The 25,127-nt window shown below is 41.3% G+C and overlaps 1 protein-coding gene across 4 annotated transcripts in view; it reads right to left on the bottom strand.

Moving 5' to 3' along the window:
• Positions 1–13,133: 13,133 nt before the first annotated feature.
• The window catches only part of DGKI (diacylglycerol kinase iota), a 241,745-nt gene continuing 229,751 nt past the window's right edge, over positions 13,134–25,127 (bottom strand). For all 4 annotated transcript variants that reach the window (XM_072872233.1, XM_072872242.1, XM_072872248.1 and 1 more), the window contains one exon: positions 13,134–24,050. In XM_072872233.1, coding sequence (XP_072728334.1) covers positions 23,934–24,050 — 117 coding nt within the window. In that variant the 3' untranslated portion in view covers positions 13,134–23,933. The remainder of the gene's footprint in view (positions 24,051–25,127) is intronic.

Genomic DNA, 25,127 nt, shown 5'->3' with positions numbered 1-25,127 from the left:
TTTTATGTAGTCATTTCACAAGCCACCTGAAGGAGATAGTTGCTTGGATCTCATCAGCTTCTGACAGGAGTTTGCACTTTTTTCCAAAGACGCTCTTGAAAAATTCTGATTCTAAAGCTCTGACTACAAAGTCAGAGGACAAGGCTTTATGCAGTTTTACTCCCAAGAAGCGCTTCACTGTTTTTGGTCCCGCTGCTGAGTAGAATGAGGCTGTACTTTTCAAAAAGCAAACACCACCCCTTGCATACCATTTAAAAGGTCAGCTTGAGCTGAGCTTGCCTTGTTTATTTCAGATACACTGTAAATATCAATTTCTTTTTCTCGCTCTCCCTAGCCATCAGCAACAGCAGCTCCACGAAGATGTAATGTGATTCCAGGAAAGCAAAGAAGAGAACTCAACAACAGTTTAAAGATTTTTTCACCTTTTGCTCCATTGTTGTTCCCGAGCTATTGAGCTGCCAAACCCTGGCAACTGAGTGCCCCGCGTCCCCGCTCCTGCACTAAGATCAGATTGCCATTAGTGATACTGAATTATTTAGTGAATGCATCGAAGATTGAAATCAGCTACTTTGAGCTGTGTAGCTTCTCACTCTATCTTTCATTTCAAGTCCGCATAATGGCAGGCGTATTGTCACAGAGACCATCAATCCTATAGTTAGAGTAGAAAAATCCATGGAGTTCAAAAATAATAATTCATACCTCACTCTCTAGTATTAATGTAATCCAGTATATAAAAAATCAGATTTCCCAGATGTATGCGGAAGAAGGCAAACAGAGAGCATGAACCTAGAAGAGTTATTCTTTCATGCACATATGCTAAAAGCTTAAGATATTTGAAAACAAAGTCAGTGTCCCAGAACTTGGTCTTAAGCTTCAGTCACCAAACCGTGAATACATGTTGTAACTTTACACATTTGACTGATTCTATTTTCTACAAGGGGATTAAAGCTCTTGTGCTCAAAATTATTCATGTGCATACATCTGCATGTTGCAGTTTGAAATCCACAAATATAATGCGACACAGCAGGCCTTTCCAGATCCCCAGCATTTAAAAGACTGCCGTTCGTATGTTGGCTTCTCTCACTATTTTCTTCTTTTGTGCTGGCAATCCTGGGAATGGAAGTCCTAAATATCCAGGATTTGAAGTCTATCATATATAAAAAAAATCTTAGCTCTGGTAAAAAATTGCTGCTTTGAGTACACTATCACTTTTTTTTCCTGTTTAAATAAAACATGTTCATTTCACTCCAGTTTTACAGTTTGGGGTGAAGTATAAACCAAAACAAAATGGCATTTTATTTTGAAGGGCTGAGTAAAAGGTACCATTTTTGTTCTATTTTCTGTTCTTTTGTCACTATGTATTTCTGGGTAAAAATCAAAGCAAAATGCAGAAATAAAATGTTCTTCCATTGAAACAGAACCGATAAAATTGACATTTTGATTTGGTTTCAAACTTCTGGCAGAAAATTACTGAACAAATAGAATGCAAATTTCCTTTTCAGTTTCTCTCAGGAAGAACTTAATTTGCTAATACCTATTTTTTCTCAAGGCTCTACACCCACATGTCCAACTACTCTATGAAAAGACTGGCTTTAGAAGTAGAGAAGGTAGTATATACAATCCCACCAAATCAGTCCTTGATACTTCGTTAAGACAGTCAGCTAGTATTGGTTGTAGTACTAGCTAGCTTTCCCCTAGGCACTGAACTGAAATGGTGAATTTTATTCTCAGTGACAAGCCAGCGATAACAAATCTGAGGCGCTAACTACATAGCGGGCAAGTGATTGGAAAATGAAAAGCATTCTGATCATTTGCCTATGAGCTGAATCATAACACACAACCATTTTCCAGTTAAAAGTAAAACTATGGTAACCACATTTTGAAATACATAATCAGTACCTTTCATTCTGATGATGCCTATATAATTAAATAAATATTTCTTAATACATTCCCTTAAGAATGAATTACTGCTATTGTGGGGAGCGACCATCAGGACACTCTCTGCAGCCACAGTATGATGCAACCAGCACAACTCTGAGCTGAATGTATGAACAAAGAAGAAATTCCACTTATCAAAATGTTCTCTTACCTTTTAAAAGGATTTGTTTGTCAATTTGTAACGGATTCACCTGTGTAATTATAATGATGCTAAACTTCACATTTAAAGACAAATATAAGTGGTTTTGACAAGTTTTCTTTATGTGCAATCAAATGATGAGATGTTCTCCTTCAGTGCAAGTGCAGAACAGACAGCTAAATCCTTGATTATGAATTTTAGTGAAATCACAGCAATAAAAGGAACACTGAGAATATACTATTGACAAGTAATTATCAAACATGTTCAGAAATACCATTACCAAGACTTCTTTATAGCTGGCTCTTACAAGACTTCAGTGGCTTACCCTCAGTCCACAGTTGAGCTCATCAGCTCACTATTTCAGTGGTTACAGTACAAGCTTGCATAGACTAACGGAGTTTTTTTCTTCACTTTAGCTAGTAGCACTCGCTGTAGTAAAGTCAAGTCTGCACTGAGACTGACAGTTGTTGAAGTAACAGCAACTCATCCATAAAGTAGGCCATAATAAAATTCAGGCCCTAAAAATGGTCACTCCCAAGGATGATAGAGTTGCAAAGCTCTTCAGGTGATAGCTTGCTAGCTAGATATTTTCACAAGAGAATAAAATAAAAAGTGAAATTGTATTAAAGTAAAGTAGTACCCTTTCCCTGCTATCATTTTTAGAAATAACTATGGCAAATGGGAAATTTAGGAGATATAGAATGTATAGATATAGACACACACACACACACACAAATGAGAAACCAACATAAAGGTCTGCTGTTAGAAACATAGGAACTGTAAGACAAACAGCTATAACCTGCGCATGTGCAATGCCTCATTAGTTCATGTAATGGCCATGATTTTCCCCCCATAAGAACAAAATTAGGTACATCTGTTCTTAACTTACTGGCAATTTCTTGCTTGAGATTTGAGCCAGTTGCATGGCCCTCATGAAGCACAATACATCTTTGATAGAAAATCCTGTGGGGTGCTGTTGGCTTCAACGTCAGCTTGATCTAAGTTTTCACGCTCAGGAGTTTAACAAAACATGGCATCATCATTCACAGACCTAGACCTGGACTGGTTGTTATTAAAAAAAAATGAACACATTAAAACCCTTTAACATTCACATTAAAGATTTCATACTGATGTCGAAGTATGGGGACTACTATGGGCAATGCTAGCACTTCTTGCTAAATTATCTGAGTTTTTCCCCAAAGACCTTGTTCCCAGCATTATGTGATTGCATTAGACACGCAGTTTTCAATAGCAAAAAGTGAACAAGCAAACAATGGAGAGAAAGTCCTGATTCTTCCACTCCTGCTTTTTTACAGGAAAAGTTCAGAATATAAATGTTAAAAGGCTGTTAAAAAAAATCCAAAGTTAATAATAATGTTCAGAATATGTGTTAAAATCTATAACATAAACTTATATATTATAATATATAATACATATAAATGTTTAAAATTTGGAGCCTGTCTCATGAGGTCTTTTTACACATTTTTAACTCTTGGAACTGTCAATATAGTGAGAAAGACTTAAGAAAATAGCCATACTTACATTACACGTTGTTTTGTCCTCCAGCACATTCTTCACTTCAGTGATTCCTTCTGCACATCAGGAATTTGAAGGGGGTAGAACACAGGGGAAGGTATCTTCCCATGTAGAATAAATGCTGACGTCACTCAAACAATCCTAATTTTAGGCTCGTTTTGACAAAACCACTACAGCTATTCCTGGTAATCATTTTGTCTATACCATTCATTTTTAAAGTGAAATTATGGAGATTTTAAAAGGAGGTGGGTCTGATCAAACATACTTGGTTCTACTTTGAGGAGCAGGAACAATCAGGGTAACTCTGTACAATCTACAGCTCTTTTGGTCCTTGGGCTTAATATTTCTACTGAGAAATGGATAGGAAGCAGGGTCTCATCCTCTGTCTTCTGAGATCCATCAGGAGCTTTATGCCTTTTGAAGATCCTGTGATGTTTTAGTATTATATATGCAATGTTTCAAATAAAGGAACACAATTTTAGCTAAGGTCTGTAGTCCCTTTTGTCCTAATTTTAGTATTAATGCTAATTAGTGTACACCATTATTGATGAAATGATATTAACGGGCTTGCAGAACCTAAGAGGACAGATGAACTTCTACTTCAGTAGCAATGTTCTTGTTTTATCAATTTGCTTTTCAACATTACAAGAGATTGCATATACTTCTACTTAAAGCTCTTCAGAATTGTTTTTGCCTCCCCAGGCTATTCCTTTTCCAATTATTTGGGCTAAACACTAAGATATTGCAAAGTAGTCCTTTCCAAACAGTCAGATTGAGCTCTGTCTCCCTCTCTGCATCGCCACCCTCTTCAGCATTCTTCCCACCCTCTTTAAATAACCTGCATCCTTCTCTTTGTCTAAATGATGCTAATATAAGATCCTATTAGGACAGCGTGAATAATGCGTATCTAGAAACTGCACCATTGTCAAGGAGTTGAAAGCAGCAACAACACAAGATTTGTGTCAGGAACCACTGTTAACTGCCTAAAGGCAGTATGCTATTTAATGAAATATTCGCAATATTTAACAAAATGCTCATGCTCCCGGTATAATTTGCCTATTTATGTTTCCTCCATCGTATTTTTTCAGGAGGTAGAAAACATGAGTCTTTAACAAGGAGTTTGTATGAGTCTATGGCCCTGCATCACTGTTGTTGTCTGAACTCTTTCTTTAGTGACGTGTTTTAGATTTTGATTAACTTTTTTTTTGTGACATCTGTTTTGTTTCAGCTGTCTGGGATAGGAAATGAGGAGCACTTTCATAGCTGGATTGCCTGTCTTTACTCTAGCATCTACAGGTACCATTCATTTTCCAGTTGAAATATTGTTTTGGAATGTTGTAAAATGATACTCCCTTTATGTCTCAAATTATTCCTCCAGTGTTGGTCAAAAAACTGAGAAACACCTAATTTTGAAGCATAGTCATAGGACCAGATCACAAGTGTAATTCAATGCTCTTTAGATAATGTTTTTCCCCTGGTTGATCTGATGATGAAAGAAGTGCTAGGAATTTATGAACTTGTTTAGCAAGTGTGTTTTTTGTGGCTTTTTTTTTTTTATTCATGAAATTGAAAAGTGAAGATGGGAGAAGTCCCTGCAAACTGATACACTACCTAATCTGGCCAGGAAAAAGTCATCCTTCATGGAGTCCTGGTTTATTAACAGGGATAACATTTTTATTCAATCCTATATGAACCCTCACAGCTGGATTTTTCCCCACAGCCTGTTTAATACTCAGATTCATTCTGTAAGGAATGCCCAGATCAGACTGTAGGCAGACATACATTGAAACTCTCCTCACTGTGGTGCCTATTCTCACCTACGATTTTCCACAGTAACATAATAAGCCAGCTGCGTGAGTGAGTCAGAAAAATTACCTAGCACTTTGCTAGAGGAATTGATCAAGGAAGGGGGTTTAAGGCAAATTTTGCTGCGTTTATTGTTATTAAAGAAAAAAAAAAACCCCACAACAGGTAAATCCATTGGAATTTACACCTTCTCAGGCTGCGATAACAATGTGTTCAGAAAACTTCAAGATCACAGGTACTCAGATTCAGTGAACATCAAGCTATCACTCAAGATGTCACAAAACCGTTACTGATTCAAACTCTCCTCTGATTACAAGTTTTCAAAATTCAAATCTCACCCACTAAGATTATTGAACAGAATTTGAGAAAGGCCAACAATACCATTTTAACATTCAGGTGGTTTGTTATTTGGGACAGTTCAGAAGAGGAAGAGCATTGAATCTGGAACTACTTCAGAATACAGACCACTGTTAAGCTCAGGCTGTCTAAAAAATGAAGACAAATTAAAGAAAATGGAAAGTGATTTCCTGTTCCCTGTGTGCAGAATTACTTGACCAACATTGTGAAAACTCTAACATTCATAACTGTAAAAGTCATTAACCAAATGTCCTCCAGCTTGAAGAGGTCTTGTTTCCTACATCTCATCAATACTTAAGACATGAGACAAGACTGAACTGCTATTTTTGACCACCATTCTTATGCCAAATTTTGCATTATGACCTCTGAAAAGCATTTGCTTAATTAACATATGAAGCATATTAAATTATTCACTTCTGCTCAAGGTTTGTTTCTTTATGGTGGAGAGCAGGTTTTTGTGTGTTTTTTTTTTTAATTAATACTTCAGAGCAACAGCTAAGAATGGGCATATTTATTTCAAGAAGATGAGTTTGAAAGGATGAGGCAAATGAAAAAAGAAGGCTTAGAACAGTAGCTCTGCCTTAAGTATAATTAGTTTTATTCAACTGTTATTAATAATTGTAGCACATTTCATCTGAGAACCGAAAGCTTCATCAATATTATTGCCTGCTGTATACTGGTGGTAAAACTCATGGTTAAAAACAGTTAAATCCAGCATTTACTTTTTTTTTTTTTTAAATGAGTAAGTGAAATAAATGTTGAGTCTAAGTTCAAGCCTCTGGATGGTAGCTTGCCTCTGTGTGTGTATGTGTAGGACACGAACTGGACACTCTGCCACCAGAGTTTCTGCCCATGCATTATGCCCGCTCCCATCCCACGACAAACAGCAGTAGCACAGCTTGCTCTTTTGTCTTGTGGCTGCACCAGACCTCATTAGACTCCTTTATTCCATGGTTACACAAGAAAATGATGACAAGAAAATGACTGAAAGACAGTGGTGGTTGAGGCCTGAGTCAGATTGCTGAACTGTATCTACAGCATGACACCTGCATAGGAACCTACACCTAATACCCTTGTGGCAGGAAGATAAGGAATTACTTACCCGCTTGCCTGGAAATTGCATTTGCCTCTTCCACTCAAGCACACTGCTTCTACACGGCCACATTTCAGTAAGCATGAACACAGCTGTACCCTGGAGCAGATAATTTTTTAACTGTTACGCTTAGTTCACACTGAGATAAAACCATTTTGTTGTTGTCATTGGCCAGTAAGCTGGTATTTGAACTTGTGGAGTAAGCAACTCTGTCTTATTCTATGGACTAACAGAGGACACGAGCCATAGACTGGGCTCTGTAGTGCTTTTCAACATTATGCTCACTTTAAAAGGAACAGAAGAAAAACAAAACAAAAGGGAAAACATTTCCATATCTATTGTTTTAGAGGCTCAGAATCAGACTTTTGCCTGGTGTCATGTGTATCAATGGAAAGAATGTGGCAGGGCTGCAGGCTGTCCCCTCCTTCTCCTCCCAGTTTCCATTTAAAGGCCCAACCCATTTGAGAAGAACAAGTCTGTTTCCTATTTTCTGCACAATAGGGATGCAACTTGTAGCTTCAGGGGACAAAAAAACCCAACAACTCAAAGCAAAGTGCCTAAGTTCATGAAACAACCCTCAGCACAAGAGAGACTGCAGAAACTAGAAAATTCAATAGGAGACACATAGTGCAATAAAATTTTCCAGATGTGAAGTTAACGTAGTGGGAGCCAGGGGACTTGCAGGTCTGTTCTTTTTTCTAGCAATTATTTCCTGGGTGCCTCTGAGTAAGTGAAAGAAACCTCTCTTTAGCTGTCTGTGGTGTGTTCAGTCCCTGACTCTACAAGTCACACACATTTCGTGTTGCCTCAGATTACCAAAGTGGGGGCAATAACAGTCCATGTGTCTATTCATGCTCCCAGTTCCTTACAGCAAGTACTTTTTTCTTTCTTTCTGTTTTTGTATAAACCCAAGGAAGGCCTTGATAAGACCTAAATAATGATCCTAAACACAAGGATATGAGCCTGAGCACTCTAACCTAACTTCGAAGTTGACCCTGGTTTGAGTGTGCGGTTGGACCAGATGTCCCCACCAACCTAAATTAGCCTATGTTTATATTTCACAGCAATAGAAATTCAGTGTGTGTTTTAATAAGCAGATAGGTTTGTCATGAAAGTCTGCACATTGCCAAACTGCAGCTTTGGAATCCAGACAGCTTTCTACAGTTCCTAAAGCCTTCTTGTGGGAGGTTACTCATGGTGACTCCCACATCCATCTTGGATTCAGCAGGCTCATAGATCTGTGTACAGTTGGTGAGCCATAACCCATATCTCACATTAAACAGGAGGTGCAGTTCAGCCTATTTCTGATGTGAGATATCTAGGAACAGCAAAGACAATTTGTGAAGGCAATCAGTCACTCAGTGAGAGATAGCCCCTTCCTTCCCTCCCCAGATAATTATGGGTAGAGTAATTAGAGAATCTCTAACTTGGAAAGGCTTTGAGCAAGTCTCCCAGGCAGACCTGGAAACCTTGAGCAAAACACTTACCCCCTGCAATTAAGGAGCTCTGCTGTGTTTAGCAGAAGAGAATGTTGCATGCATTGCCTGTGAGCAAACAGCCACCAGAGAATATACTGAATTTGTAGCATCCATCTCCCCTCCCTGTGAAACAATCCATCAGTGTTGACTAAATGCTGTGGCTGCAGAACCTAAGTGAGCTTTCTTTCCACATGTGTAGAAAAAACATCTCTTGCTGTGTGTCCGAAGGAAGCCCATGGTCACCTGCTTTTCTTTGCTTGTGTTGTTTCTGTGATCTAGTGAGGATACATGGCAAAGAGCTGCAAAAAACTCTCATATTGGTTAGGAAAGAAGTGAAGCAGCAATAGGGAGGCACAATATGTCTGGGTAAGACAAAAGTGCAGATCTGAGACAATTACAACTAAGCATCGCAGTCTGGAAGCAGAAAGTTCATTTCTGACATCAAAAAGCTACATCTCCCCAAGAGATAGGTAGCAAGAAAAAATCTAAAGCAGAAAAACTATCTCTGTACAATTGCAATGATGTTTCTGAATTATCCACCATTCCCAAGTCCTTGGATCCAAGGTCTTCACATACACATAGTAATTTTTACAGATGTCTTTTTTTTGGATGACTGAGTCTGTGAATCTATATTCTGGAAAGATTAAAATCAGTGTTTGCTAATAAAAAAAAAAAAAAAAAGGATAATCCAGATACTGTATTGCTGGCTTTTCAAAATGAGAATAGAGAAAATTATAGAAGCTTTAAAAAAAATGTAATCTTAAACATGAGAAGGTTGGAGGGTATTAATATTCCAAATCAAACAGTGCCTCATAATCCTAATTAGCCCTTATTCTCTTTCCCCTACATATGCTCAGATCTGACCTCCTTCATTATTAGAGGGGGAAAAAAATCCCAAATGATCTGCAGAGCATGGCAACACCCAACTAGGTCTCCCAGGAGGAGGTCACTTTTTAGAGATGGGCACTACAAGTACAGTTCAGCTTGATTGGAAATCCAGTGTAAGAATTTCAGGGTGACTTGTGGAGTCATGCACTCATGCAGCTACAGACATAGTGCCTACATGGTTTTATATCAGGGGACATCTCAATTTACAAGCTTTAATCTACAAGCTGTCCATTGGTTTACCATAACATTAAGACTGGTCACATCTGTGAATATATATCAAATTTCAGGCCCTCACTGCAACATTAGCTGGCACGTAACTGAAAATTAAAATGGAAAAGCTTAAGTGACTGAAAAGACTATGGAGAACTTTTAATAGCTGCATTGCACTGAGAAACTGTTAGTTATGCAGTGACCCCTTATTCTGCAATCATCTTGGACACAACTGATTATATCTGCCCTTCCATCTTACATTTGGTAAAAGGCAGAAGGGAGAAACAAGGAAAAAGAATGAACAGCCAGAATAACAACCCCTTAAATTTATATGGTGCCTTGTATTACCTACTTCAGGGATGATACTGAGACCCATTAGCAAAATGCAGATACTCCTGGAGCTAAATATATATTCATAAATGGAGTGAGAAGGACCAGAGCTTGTTAGAATATCATCAGTTCTGTCAGCAAAGAAATTTATGTGATACATACATGCATTAACAGAAGCAGGCAGGTAATCACACCCTATTTCTAGCAAACACAATCCTCAGCCTGCTGGCTAATTATGTCAGCCACAAACCCCAAATTCTAGACACCAAACACTAGTCTGAATCGCATAACAGCATTTTTTGACTCATGGTTGTTCAGGCTCAATGAGGGTTCAGGATCCAAAATACTGTTCAGAGCTACCTTTTTAATCTTACTATTTAATTTTTAAATCTCTTCTTCATTTTCCTATCACCCTTGAAAAAACAAACAAGAACAGCAACAAAACCAAAACCCCCTCCAACTACTATGTGCCCTCCACCTTTTGTCCGGCATAAGAGAACATCCATCTGAACTGACCTACACCCACCCTTTGGTGAGAAGCATCCTGCTTTCCTCTGACTTCTGCAGAATGCTGCATCCCAAAGCTGAAACCTCTCGAATGACAATGAGTTACCCTCTGCAGTTTCTTGCCAAGCCATTAGATGCTTTGGTGGCAAATGTAGAACAGACTAGGCTGCAGTCAAAAGTTCTTCTGACCGTCAGTGTTACTGATTTTTGGTAGCTCCCTGATTAGATAGCAAATTGATTACACATATTAACCAGGCAGTGCTTCACCTGGCTTCCTATCACGTTACAGATTGTACATCTGAGTTTAAGTCCCAGCAGGTAGCTCCCATTTCATATCCATGGGACACAAAATCTTTATTTTTCTGGGTCTTGGGATTCATAGCTCACCTTCCTACCTGTGGGATTGCTTGCCTTACTGAGTGAGAGCAGCAGGCTCCATGCAGTTGGCATACTCACTTTAACTCCACGTTCACATAAAACCAGTTTCTGACAAACACACACACAGACAAACACACTCACACATCCCTAGTGCCACTTAAGATTACGGACAGATGGGGCAGAAGAAGAGAGGGAGCAGCTCTGAAGGTTTCCTTGTCCTGTGAACCTGAAGTATGCCTGCTGTGAACTAATATGGCTGCAAATATAATACTCATGTATCAATATCAACCCTTGAATGTGAAAATACGAGACCCAACACGTTGAAATTATGGAACCACTTCCAATATTTACCTATTTTTAAACTTAATAACCTTGGCAACATCTCTTACAAGCATCACTACCTATTTCAAAAGATCCCTTGTGAGAGAGAACCACATATTAACTGCAGGGAGATACTGAAGTCACTTGGCTGCAGTGAAACTGCAGGGTTTGGTTTTGGTTTTTTTTTTTTCCAAAGCAAATTATTCCTGTCAGGTTTCTTTTTTTTTTTTTCTCCCGAGAATGGATTTTTTTCATTGTAGTTACATTCCTACTATAAAAAGCTTAGCTTTTTAAAGAAACAGTTAGAAGTTGTTACATTTCATATGTAAAGAAAGGTTGCATGAAAAAGGGAATTCCCCACTTAAGAAAGTGCATTAGCCTATGAGAAAGATATTTTCATATATATGTATGTGTATATACATATATATGAATTTCACCAGCTTTATGAAAGATTTTTGTAGGGTAAGTTGGCTAGAAATCAGCCTGGAAGCAGCTAACATAGCTGAAATGTTGAGAAACAAGGGCAAATTACAATGGATGAGCAACACAACAGTTGGACTCTCTTCAGAACTACAGACACGTGCAAGGCCACACACATTCAAGAATTTGGGGTGCAAAACTGGTAGGACGTAAAGCTGTACTCTCATTTTTTTTAAACGCACCACCGAGCAGCTCTGCCTGCAGGTGGTGGAACACCTCCAGATGTTGCTGTGAGGGCAGCTCTGAGCACATCAAAAAGCGTCTCTTCTCCACAGACATTCCCAGGGAGTAGCTGGCAGCCATTTGATGCAGCTTGTTACTGTGAAGGACCCCAGGGAAGTTAGTGCTTTGTACCACTGTGCTTATGAACGTCAAAGCTGTGCTTGGTAGTGCTCTCTCGCTGTGCAGAAAGGCCCAGTGTACCTCACAACTGGACTACATCCTCATCCAGCTCCGGCCAGTCCTGTACAGGCAGCACAGTTAGTCCTTTTAGCACTATTATTATTAATAATAATATTCCTAGGCTGTCTGAGACAGCAGGAAAAGGAGGCTTAAGATACCCTTTAAAAGAGACAAGCACACAGCTGGCTGCTGGCAGCAGCGGTGAGCATCAAAGGGCTTGGAGTGGAGCGGGGGGAGCCAGAACCACGTGCGTGGGAGCTGTTTTTGTAGCAGGCGCTGTCCCAGGGAGACAGGACAAAGGAAACATCACAAAATGATTTAGAAATAAGATTTCAGGATGGGAGAGCAGAGGCAGGGGAACTGTTAGGAAATATCGACTTGCACAGGAGAGAGGCCACAAAAACTTGGTATCAGAAATGGCACAGAAGCTCCTGAGTGAGGCAGGGAGGGCGGCTGCTGAGGACAAGAAAGCAAGCAATGGCCGTGACAGAAATTTCTTCAACCACGTACAGCTGGGCAGAAACAAACAGAGCCATTATATGCTCATGGGTTAGTCTAAAACAGTGTTAAACTGAGAACCTAAGCTAAATTGGGGGGTGAATCAGTGCACTGGAGAAACACTCCTGAGATGCATAGCTAAGACCCTAAGGTGACCTATATGCCTACGTTATAGTCCTGCTAATCTCTGCTAGATCTCTTGCACACACTGAATGCTGTGCTGACAATCTGAGTTTACTGAAGGACTGAGAAGATTTCCCTGGAAATATTTAGGGTATCATTAACCTTTTTTGTTACCACGGGCTTGAAGTTGGCTTATCCAAAGGCCTACACTCCTTTCCCATCCACTCCCTGCTCCACCACACACACACACACACGCAGAATTTTGACCCTTGCATCCCTTTCCTCCACTCCCCCTAAGTCTTCACAGCTTTCGAGTCACACCAGTCTTATCACTCTACCAGAAGCAGCAACCCAGCTCCACTGGCGAATAACACAAGGAAACTCAGCCCAGCCAAGGCATGCGCTTCTTCACTTTTATTCTGTACATTTCCACACAAGTCACAATACAGAAAAAGTGTCCAAAAGGAACAGTAACCACCTCTTTCACTGTATACAGATTTCCTCCTTCCCCCGGTTTAAAATCTCCTTGTTCAGCAACACAGTGATCAAGATACTTTGTATAAATAGGAAATGCAAGAAAATCAGGGAAGAAAATACTTTCTCGCTTTGTTACAAAAAAACCCCTCCCCCTTCCCGTATCCCCCTTCACTGCTGATTACCTGGACCCTGATTCTCTGTTAAACATATAGCTTCATTTCATGGGTGCTGCTGCATGCCTCGGATTCCTTTTGCCAGCTGGCAGCCTCATGATGCGCAGCCCCGGGGCATTATGCATGGGGTCAGGCAGCATAAAAGAGCCCTTTGTGATGTTATTACAACTCCTGGAACAGATGTGGGTTCAGATAATAGGATATGTACAAATACTGGAACTCTGGATGCCCATGAAATGTTGGCTGAATATGAGCATTTGTTCTTTGACTTTACTGCTCTACTAAGGGGACTAAACATATTATGGAGTGGTCCAGATTTTGACCTCTGTCACGCCTTGGTTCACCTGGAGTGAGTGAATTCAGTGCAGAGGAGATCAGGATCTGTCCTTTATCCTTCCTCCATCATCTCCAGGAAGCAGCAAGTGAATATCCACTATGTAGCCCAATGGAAACTCAGCCTTTCCATCCCACGTGACAATGACTCCTTCTTAGTCTTGTTCCTTTTTGCAGGAGACACCTCCAGCTCCCTAACTCTTCGCTAACTGTTGTCCTCGTTCTTTGTCAATTTTCAGCTCTCATTTGCCAAGTGGCCAGAGGAGATGCTAGTGTGAAGGCCAGTCTGCTCCCTCAGATGTTTGGCTTCGTTCCCCGGAAACCTTTTGCATCAACAAAATCAAGTGGTGATTTCTGGGCTGTTGGAAAAGATACTGTGACACTGCAATGATAGGATAGAGGTGACAGAAAGAGGTGTTTCTGAGATGGGCTCTCCCAAATGAAACACTCTGTGCTCAATGAACTAAATATGATGGAATACAACTGCTCTAAAATTCAGCAAAATATTATTCTCTGGAGGGAGGGCAACCACCTGAATTCTTTCATTGACTGGAAATATCACCTGAGTTAGAATTTTTAATACAAGATAGCTCAAACATGGAAATCAAGCATGAGAAGTGCAAACTAGCTCATTAGAAAGTTGTCAGCCTCCAGCACTCTTTACTACCGCAATTTAAGCCATCTAAACTAAAAAGCTACAGGGACAGGGCTACTCCCACTGTCCTTCAAAAAATGGTTCCAAAAGAAGCAGGATACTATATGGGAGCAACATTACAAGGCATGACAAAAAAAAAAGTTAATAGCAGTTTTTGGCCTCGCAACACAAAGCACCTTACCTGTGTGTGTATGAGGAGATGATATTATCCCCATTTTACAGATAAGGAAACTGAGGCACAGGAAGGTTAAATGACTTACCAAAACTGACTCAATGACAGTGGCAGGAATAAAAACTCAACCCCTTGATTTGCTACCTTCTGCTCTATCCCTTTGACCACAGCACCTCCAGAGAGATGTGCTAATGAATTATAACACACAGCACATGCCTTCCCTATTCTGTGACACAACCATGTAACGCACAATTAGACTGGTAAACTATCATAAGACAGAAGTATATCATTAAACAGGGTGATCATTTTTTGCATAACCTTTATGTTTTGCAATAAAACAACAGGTCAGTTCTTGCTCAGAATAAATCCCCGCTGAGCTATCAGTGACAGTGTCATAAACCAGGTTCAGTCCTTACGTACATTGCATTTTCATTAGAACACACTTGCAGCTTGACGAGTATTTGTGTCCATAGGAGAATCATGTTTCCCCACAATGCATCCGGGTTTTTCCCAGTGCAAGGCTGCAAAGCCATAGCTGTTGTGAAAGCTATGCAGACAGTGGCACAAAGGCAGGCCTGTAGTTCATAGCAAAATGTTCTGCTCACTGACTCAGAGAGGACACTGAAACCTCCATGGACTGCCAGAAGGTTTGTGTGGGAGGCGCAGAACACGAGTCCTCAGCTATATCATTGGCTAGACTTCCCAAAATTTTTCAAAAGCCTCCTGCTTCCAAAAAGCTGGCTGCATCCAAAATGACTGGCACAGGGTTTACAGCACAAAATAATAAGGGCAGAATAAAAATAACCTTCATTTCACACTGTGAAAGCACGTTTCACCTTGCAGAGATTTCTACAGAGAAACACTGGCACTCATATTCCATGTTCCCCTCCCCAATGCACTGCACCCTGATGGGCCAGCAGGCAAGGCTGGCAGCTCCCAAGTCCATTTGGAAAGGGATTTTAACCCTTGATTATTTCATGTTCCAATAGCGTTACAGGACACAGAGCATATGCAACCCATGGTGTGACGGCAGATAGATGGCACCCATTACAAAGGGCAGTCCCACGCCAGTTGCTTTGAGAGGAAACGGGCAGGAATGCCCATCCTGGGACTGTCCCCTGCCCCAGCACCAGGAAGAGAAACAAGAAGAGCTTGGAAGAGCCCTTAAAAAAAGAAGGCAGCTCCTACAGGCTTACTGATATCCGTATGTGTTTCACGATCTGCCTGGCACATGGTGGAGTGCCTGGAATAGGTAGCCTCCAAAGAGACATTACTTTTGCCAGTAAGGTGATAGTTGGATCTTCCTGCACATAAGGCATCCCTCCCTTTCCCTTTGCCCAGATCTGTGAGGTGCAGCAGTAAGCTAGAGTGAGAAAAAGCTCCCAAGAGTTGCTCAGTGCTTTGAAGGCTCAGCCTCTTATTTTCTTTTCTCCCAAAGCTGTTGTATGATCAAAGGAGGCAGATGGAGGAGAATCACTCTGGAGTGACATGTAAACAGAACAAAAAAACCTGATAAGCCTCTGCCATCTCCCTGTGATTTTTCCGAGATACATACTGAGCAGAAAAACATACAGTAGCAGGGCCAGCCGTTTTGCACGAGAGACCAGCACACTCGCTCACCAGTTGGAAGCAGCTGCCACTTCTTGCAAGCACGTCACGGAGCAACACAATCACATTTGCCCAGGCAAAGATTATTTAACAGGAAAATTGCAAAGGGAAGAAACATGAGAGCAGACAAAAAAAAAAAATATTTTTTTCCTATTGATATTAAAACTAAGTCTGAAAAGGTCGAAATCAACCCCTCAGGTGTGAAATACCCAAATCCATCATGCTTCCCATCTGCTTAATCCTGAGACATTACAGCTACTCTCAGAGGTGCCTTTAGTGCTGCACGTCCAATTCACCCCTAGTACAGCAGAATTTCAACATTCCCTACCCATGGCTGGGCATGGTCAGAGAAGATCCAATCGCCTGTGACTCTAGTCAAGCAGAAGTGTCCCAGGGGCAAGCACATGAGCAGGATTTTGACCTTTCCAGTCAAAAATGAAGGTAGCATGAGCTAGGGAAAAAAAGAGGTCATCGAAGAGTAAAGACTTCAGTAAGGAAGGCCTGAAAAGGACAGAGCAAAAAAACGGAAAGAAAAGCAAAGAGCATTTAAGATTATTTGAAATCAAATTTAGGTAAAATTATGTTCCATTTCCTTCCTGCCATTAGCTGCCAGCAAGCTCACTTTTTTCATCGGTTTGACATGAATGTATTGCTCCCACATGCCTTGGAGATAAGGACACTATTACAATAGCAGCAAGACCACGGGAGAAAACAACTCACAACTGCGCTCATCTCCTATTAAAACAAGCACATCAACAACAGTTTTCCCATTCTGATAAAGAAAAAAAACCTGGTCCTGGGAAAAGGGCTGAAGCAGGGGACAGGAGAGGGAAGACAGCTATTTGCTTTGTGGCCTATAGCAATAATTTCTTTTGATGCAGCATTGTTTCCATCCATTCGGAAGGAAAACCTCCAGTATAGCTAAGGAGCAGGGACAGGTGTTAGTGCACGACTTGCCTCACTTCGCGAAGCCTCCAGATTTGCAAATAGAAGGGTGTGCCCCACCAGCCTGTGCGGTGATCCCTGCAGGGGCAGGAACAGAATGTGCCCTGTGGATGGATGACATAAATATTGGGAGCAGTGAGTTTGGAGAAGAAATGCACCCATCTCACTTTATTAAAAGTGGATACATCTAATTGTGGTACATAAATACTCATTACAGTGATAGTAGTTAGCATTGCAACTCCCTGACCAGAAAATAGCAATGCTTATGGAAATCATTCTGTAGGGTCCCCATTCCCAGGGGCCAGCTTAGCTTTGCTTTTCTAATTTTGCCTTCTTTCATTTTTTGTGTGAATGTCATACAGGAAAAAAAGCCCGAGAAAAGTGGGACTATCTATTAGAGCCTAATTAGCCAAGTAGAAATCACTCATATCTGCTGCATCAAGCTCAAGAGCTTCTTGAACTTCTTCTCCATACCTACAAACCTAACTGGTTCCTGCAGTTCCTAGACAGGTCCTGGATTCCTGAATACGTGTAGGAACAGGGACTGCCTTCTCCCTCTGCTTGGCCACAAGCTGAGGAAAAAGTGATAATTGAAGGTCATTAAGTCGGTTGGAACCAGAAGGCCATTTTTCTCATTAAAATAAAGTGTAACACTAAGAAATGAACTGCTACTGTCATTCATGCATTAGTAGTTAGATAATTGCTGCAGCACTTGTCATAACGCAGGACTGGATTGCCACTGCACGCACTTCGCTGAGTGGTAGGTTACACATCAAGCAGCTTCCTAGACAGGGACTAATTGAAGAGCCAGGTGTTACACTTTGCCAGCAGAAGGAAGCTGGCTCTAGATGAAGCAATTACATATGTAGTACTATATTGCTAAAAGAAGTGCTTATTCCTTGCATGTCAAAAGGCTACAGCTTCTACGTACTTTGTATATGAATGCTGGAGCTGTTAGCATACCAGTGAACTCTGAAATAGCATTCCCAAATCAGGGTTCTGTTTCTAGTTGATAAGGGCAAAATAATACAAACAGATTTCTGAAGAAAGTATGTCTTTTGCTTTCTCGGATATTCACCTTCTCGTATGTGTGTGTGTGTCAAGAGAATCATTGCCTTCTTAGATTCACAAAATCTCCTCCATGTAGGCGATCCAGGAGCATAAGCTGACTGCTTTTAAAGGGCTAAGCATAAAATTATTTTGTGAATTATAGATGTGCTTATGTTGAAACAATTGCTTTTGTTGCAAGGCATCCTCCTGCTTAGGCTCTAGAAGTCATCACGTGCTACATCAGAATGACGAGGTTTTAAAACGAGCTGCCTGTCTTCCACACTCTCTGGGTAACTAGATACGTGTGTACTGTATAGGATAGATTGTCTTTTTTTTTTTTTTTTTTTTAAAAAAAGCAGTCTGAGAAACAAGAAACTGCAGCTGAGACTGGAATGTGGCACCTTATAAATAAGGCAGGAGTCAAGATGCACTCTGATGGCTGAATACAGTAAGGTTATTCAGCTCTAAGCCTGCCTAATCACTGAAGTCAAATGTAATGAATTTATGGTGTGATCAAGGCCTGAGGGAGGGAATTTTCCCCTTTTGCAGGAACGGCACCATACTTGGCCAGGGCAGGGGCCATTGCTCCAGTGGACATGTACAGGGGACGAGAGAATGCCACTCTCTGTGGGCACTACTGTGGGCAGCAGTGCTGGAAACATGCTGGGGAAGGAAAGGGAGGCCCCTGAGCTTTGGTACCTACAGAGGGTCTCAGGTAGGCAGTCCAGAGAAGCATGGTGCCATGGCACAACTTGGAGTACACTTAGCCACGGTCACTGCTTTGACTGCTGGGTAGTCCATCCCTCCCAAGCCAGCTTTTAAATAGAATTAGACATGAGAAAATGCCCAAGTACTTGGCCTACTTTTGGGCAGCCCAAGCCAAGTGCCAAGCTGCTGCAGTCAGTCTGCACCGGTAACTCCTCAGCAAAGGCTGAGGCACCCTGACCCTCTATATATTCTGTTCGCCCCAAGAGATGGGTGCAGGCGGGATTATAACTCCTCTTGAGGCGTTGCCACAGTGCAGCCATGATCTGCATCCTGCACTTCCAAAGGGAGTTAAAGCACTGAAGCTCAAGACACATACTCCACATAAAATTCTGGTCTTCATCAATATGGTAGCAAGTCACTTTTAGCACATTACTGAGTTGTCGTTGCAATCAACAGATTTTGGCAGGCAGCTCATGGGATTTTAAAGCTGTAGCTATCCATTACTAAGAAAAATAGTTGCCTACGTTGTTGTTAAGAAAGCAAAGTGAAAACATGAGTACTACAGTGAACCCTGTAATACTGTGTCCTATAGCTTCACAGGTATCCAGAAAGGCACAGGTATATGATAAGCTGTTTCCAGGACTGCTGAAATGACTGAAGATACTCACATTTGATGCTTTAGATTAATTAGGAAGCCAATAATATCACTTTGGCTCAGATTCAGTGAGGAAAATAAAGAGGAAATAATGTCTGATGAATGGAAAAGAATAGGTATAATGGAGATAGAAATGTTTCTTTCAACAAGCTTAAACACCATTCTTATAAAATACTTCTCCATGGATGTTAGTCTGGTGCAAAAGAAGCAAAAAGTGGGGGAAAGAAAATGACAGACCTCAAATGGATTAGCACGATGCTTCCTTCTTGGAGTACAGGGAGTGCAAGGACAGAATTGTCCTTGGAGTGTTTTCAAGGCATCCGAATTCCCAGCATGTCCATACATTTCTTGGTTACTACTAAACCCCCAGCAAGCTTAAGGCTACCAATGTACCTTGCCCATTTCATAGCTTTTGCGCAGAGTCAGATCATTTCAACATGCTTTTGATACACTGGAAGGGTCAACAGGAGGCATCTGGGATGGCTGAAAGGAAAATAGCCACCTTCTAGGTGAGGTTGTGTATTAATGACTTTCACTACCATGAGTGTCACTGTTACAGCAAAGACAAAGACAAAAATGAGCAAAAGAGGCCATTAAGTACTACTCAAACCAACCTCCCATGGTCACACCACCAGAAAAACCATGTGCTCCATCTATTCATCCACAACAACACCAGCTCTGCAAATATAACTGGGAAGATCAATGGCAACAAAACATCAATTTTGTTCTATTTTCTTTATGTCTATGGTGCTTCTGTATGACAGTCCTCATGTGGCAGGGGACATCTCATGTAGTCCGAATCCGGGCTATGGCACCATGAGTTGAGACTGAACAATTCTACTGCTGCTAGGGAAAAGCAAGGGTGACAGACGTCAGTAAAATAATCTACAGGCATCTGAAAGTGCTAAAACACAGACAAGCCATCACGTGAAATGGTGAAAGAGCCACTGGAGTCTGAGGCCCATTTTGTAATGGGCAAAATTTGCCTTGAACTCCTGTCTTACATAAGTCGCTCATCCTCACACCTCACAATATTGAGGGATGCTATAATTAGTGAGAAATGTATGACATCGTCATGTCTTGGATAGCACATAAAGATATCTCTAGCATTGAAACATGAAATAATAAGAGTAACTGATGCTATTAAATAACAAAAGTAAGTTTATTTTATCAACATTATAAATATTTTCTTTCCCTCCATTTAACTCCAAAATGAGATAGTAAAACCAGTACAATGGAACGATTCAGGAGCTCCTCAGTTCTACTGAAAAGGGTCCCCTTTAATAACAAATTAAAACAGAAAATGACATTTCATCAGTCCAGCAACCCCAGTAGCTGAGCATCCCTAGGTGCTTTGTCATTCAAATGGCACAGTTCTAAAAGTGTGTGTGCATATGTGTGTCTGGGTCTATATATATGCATACTGATATTTATAAATATACATATATATAGTAATATACACATATAAATAGACACAGCCACAGAACAGACACTTTTAGTAAATCAAAATGTTTTACATGTAATTTAAGTGGGTTCCCAACTGCACACTAAAATTTGGGCCCTGCACAATGCAGACACAATGATACTGTACTAAGCTAGACCCCAAGTGCTCAAGAGATTCAATACGTACGTGTCACCTTTAACTGCTGCAGAGTCTGCCTGCTTCTGGTGGCTGTCCAAAATCCAGAATCCCATGGCACTTGAAAAGGAGTAAGAAATAATCCTGCAGTGTCCTGGCCTGAAAATTCCTTCCCTCAGTGAACCAACTTCTGATATTCCTGGCTGTGCGCGAGCCGTTGCAGAAAACAGTATACGTGCTCTGTGATCTACAAATACAATACATCGCCAGTATCTAATGCATGATGTGTGCAGCGCTTTGGGACGCCTTGAATATTAAAGGCACGACATACAGCCAGCCCCTGTCCTATCTCCAGCGCTGGGGTTTGTTTTCGTCCCACAGTAACTGCCTCCTACTGAGCACACAGCGCGGGCAGCTTTCCAGAGGCACAACAGGCTCACTCTGATCATAGCATCGTACTCCAGCTGCCCGGGAAAAAGGCAAGCCAGACTCTCTCGCGTGCGCTAAGCTCCTTTGAGCAGTCCAAATAGCACAAAGGAGCTCAGGAAATCTGCCTGTCCTGCCAAGCTGCTCCAGAGCCAGCCCCTGCTGCAGCCGCCCCCCGGGCACGAGGGGTGTCTCACCGAGGGGAGGACCACTGGGCACAGAGAGGGAGCAGACCCAGCTCCCTTATCGTAATTCACATGTGGCCTCTGGAAGCTACCTGTGATTAGAGCAAGCCTGTACTGCTCCACCTGCTTCATGGGACTAAAGGACCAGGGAGCTGCAATGGGCTCACTGACCATCCTCTGCTCAGGCACCGGTCTGGCCTCAGCACAGGATGGAACCCAGCCCCTGGTGTCATTGAAGCTTCCTTTGTTTTTCTTTCAGTAAAACAAAGCAAAAAGATAAAACTGATACTAATATAATTCTTATTTTTCATCAAATATATAGAAATATTACAGCCATGTCTTTCCTCACAGCTGGGAAATGATGCAAGGCCTACCATGAAACCACAGCGTGAGGATCTTCCTTGGGGAAATTTCACATACACCAAAATTATACTCTGATTTTTTATTTTAACACTTGCCAAATTCTGTTCTAATATATACACATACTGACCTTCGCCACAAGCCCCTGGATGATTATCAAGGGAAGGAATTTGGCTTTCATATTTTATTTTTTAAACAAGAAAGGTAAAGACAGAAAATAAGACAAAATACATTTCATGTCGCCATTGATCTATAGATTACAAATATATATAGTTTCCTTCCAGAGGAAGAAATACTAAAGAAATATTTTGCTCATATCAAATGAACTTTTGAAAACAGAAAAAAATAAAAAATATATTTTTCAGCTCCTCCCTCTCTGCCACAACAATTACTCTTGTTTAAAAAAAAAAAAAAGAAAAAGAAAAGAATTGCATTAATTTCATTTCCACAACTTCTACCAAAGAAGAAAAACTTATCTGAATAATGACCTGAGTTATTTTCATGGTTTCCAAACTGCATGTAATCCTGATGACCACCATCTACCAGAGAACTACACCTAGCAAGGCGCATGAAAACAAACACCGGTGGATCTTTCAAAACAAACAACAAAGCAAAGTTCAAAAATCTATTGCAAGAATTATGCCAAAAGTTGGCTGTGAGCATCTTCATGGGAACTGGTCAGACAAAGTGGAAGTGGAAGCTCTGCTATTTCTGGCAGCTGAGTTGTCTGTAGCGATTGAAAACCTGAAGGTGAACATTTTGTGTATGCCTGTGTGTAAGTGCGTTTGCTTTCTCTTCTTTTGTGGTTATAATCTTTGAGGTAAGACAGAGAACAGACGAGTACAGAAGACACGACTGGCCTTTACAGCAGCTAAGCAACTTTACGTTTCCGAGCCTATAGCAAGTAACGAGGCAAAGAGCTGCTGCTTGTCCATCTCCAGTGGGATAGCCTCTCTGAAACTTTGTTCCCTTGGGGAATCGGGTAGTTTACAGGTTCAGCCAAAGAAGGTTTTCCTATTCCCAATGCAACCGGGGTGGTGCTCACTCATTTGTTGATGGTGGTAAGCCTAGGCTGACCGCTGATGTTCGAGGTCTCCTTCCTACCTCTGGCCATAATGCAAAGGGGACTGGGTCCATCAGTCAGTCCATCAGAAGCCCCTCCCTCTTGCACAGATCTCTCCCCAGTGTAAACCCCATCTTTTCAAAAGTAAAAAGTAGCTATCAACTTTTAGGCAGGCCTGAAACCTGAGCAGAATTGGGCCGGTCATTATACACACAATGGTAGCGTAAGAACCCTTACTGGTAACTTTCTGCTCTGCCATACAATGTGGTGTATCCCATATAACTCCTTGCCATACAAATGACTGTCTCATGAAGATACCATAACTGTATACCCAGCAACAATGAGGAGGTTAGGTTTTGTTACTGCTGTAAATCTAACTGTGCCCCACACCCTGGGAAACAAGGCAATAGGCAGAGTCCTCTCCAAAAGTGAGAAAACTCCCCGGTGATTGAGCACTGAGGACGCAGCTTCCGAGAGGACGGCAAGGGAGGGAATGCAGCTGGTAAAACTGTTGGATTTTTCCTAAGGGCATCCAGAGCTCCTCAAAGTTTTTGCTACTGCCTGACCATTTGTGAAGACTTAACACAGAGATAACAGGTACTATTTAACTGATGAGAAGTGAGGGGAATGGGAGAATAAAAGGAATGCAGGAAACTGTAGGGATGGAGGAGGGGCTGGTTGGGTGTTTTAATGTCCCCCATAGTTTGGTTCCCTCACACCCTCTTTTCTCTTTCCTTTTTTTTTTTTTTTTAAATAAATTGTACAGATGAACATGGGAGAAGTTCATGCTACTTGCTGGAAGCAATAAAGGTAAATTTCCGTGGCCCATGGATTCCACAGACCTTTGAGTGTCCCGCCTCATCCATCATGGGCTAACTTATGGAACCTAACCGTTCCGTGGCAAGACTCAGTAGCCCTTAGAAACTGGTGGCATGTCCTCAGGTATTTTCCACGAGAGTGAGAGACACGTTGATTCCATCAGCTTCTTCCTCACATGATACCCGAGTGCCTCAGGTGCAGCTTTGCGATTTCCAAGGATCCTCTTCGACGTTTTCAGACATCAGACTGCTGTCTCCAGATCCTCGTGGGAAACCATTTGGTAGTTTTGTCGACTCTCCAGGTAGGAGGCCAGATCTGGGTCACCAGCTTGCTGAGCCCTGTCACGAGGGGTCTTACCCTATAATAAAGAAACAGGAAGAGAAAGTCTTGTGGTATCGTATTTAGAAGAACAGATGAAAGCATGACCTACAGGATTAGTACAGGAAGGATATTACTACAGGAAATTACTACAGGAAGGACAGAAGCAAATTTGGAGAATTTATTATTTGTTGTATAAGTTGGGGTTACGTCAAGTTTTTCTATCAGAGTCATGAGATTCTGAAGATTTTCAAAGTGTGTGGTTTAGGACAAATCATGCAGTTCTGCAAGCACATGCTATTTGATACATCACACAGAAGGGCTCACATGCTGGAAGGAACTGATTTTTCATTCTAGGGCTACAATCCCTATGGGAATGAATATGACGCACAGTACTATAGCTAACCCTTGAAAAGTGCACTTCACAGACTACACACTTTGCTAAGGATGTGCAGAGAGACACGCCCAACATTTGAGATGAGTTCAATGTGTCTCATTCTATCTCAAGTACAAATCATTTTGCAGTGCATCAATTTGCTACTCCATTATCTGAGCTACCTTAAGAGTACTGTTAAATTGGACCACAAGTCTTGATCCTAAACTATGAAAAAATATTGGAAACACGTTAATGTATGTCCACAAAAACACTCCTGCTCCTTGAATTTCTGGGCAGATAAAGATTAACAAGTCAGAAGCCACTTGTCTGGATTTCAGCTGTTGAAGAAATTATCTTTTGCAATGTACAGTACTCTCATCTGAAAAAAGCAATGATCTCTCTCCCCCTTGTAGGCTACCCCATGCAGTATTACATGGTAGGAATTGTTTTTAATTGTCTTGCTGCAGCAAAGGTGCTGCTGACTCTGGAGCCCAGAGATCCAACCACCTCTCAGCTGCTGACCATAGGATGCTTATGTTCAGAAATGCCAGAGGGGCAGCTTCTGGACCATGTTCCCAAGTGATCAGATTGTTGTATTGACAGAATATTCCTAGGGTTTAATTTTGCCCAGACTTCTTTCGCAGCCAAGCCTACACCAAGAGAGGGTTGTGGTTATTGTCACATCAGTGAGCATAGGGGCAAGTGAGGGCAAAAGAAAATGGTTAGCCATCCTCACAAAGC

This window comes from Ciconia boyciana, chromosome 1, assembly GCF_034638445.1.
Source record: "Ciconia boyciana chromosome 1, ASM3463844v1, whole genome shotgun sequence".
NCBI classification, from domain to species: Eukaryota; Metazoa; Chordata; class Aves; order Ciconiiformes; family Ciconiidae; genus Ciconia; species Ciconia boyciana.
The sequence above is the reverse complement of the archived record's forward strand: the minus strand, read 5'-3'. Positions and strand labels throughout refer to the sequence as shown.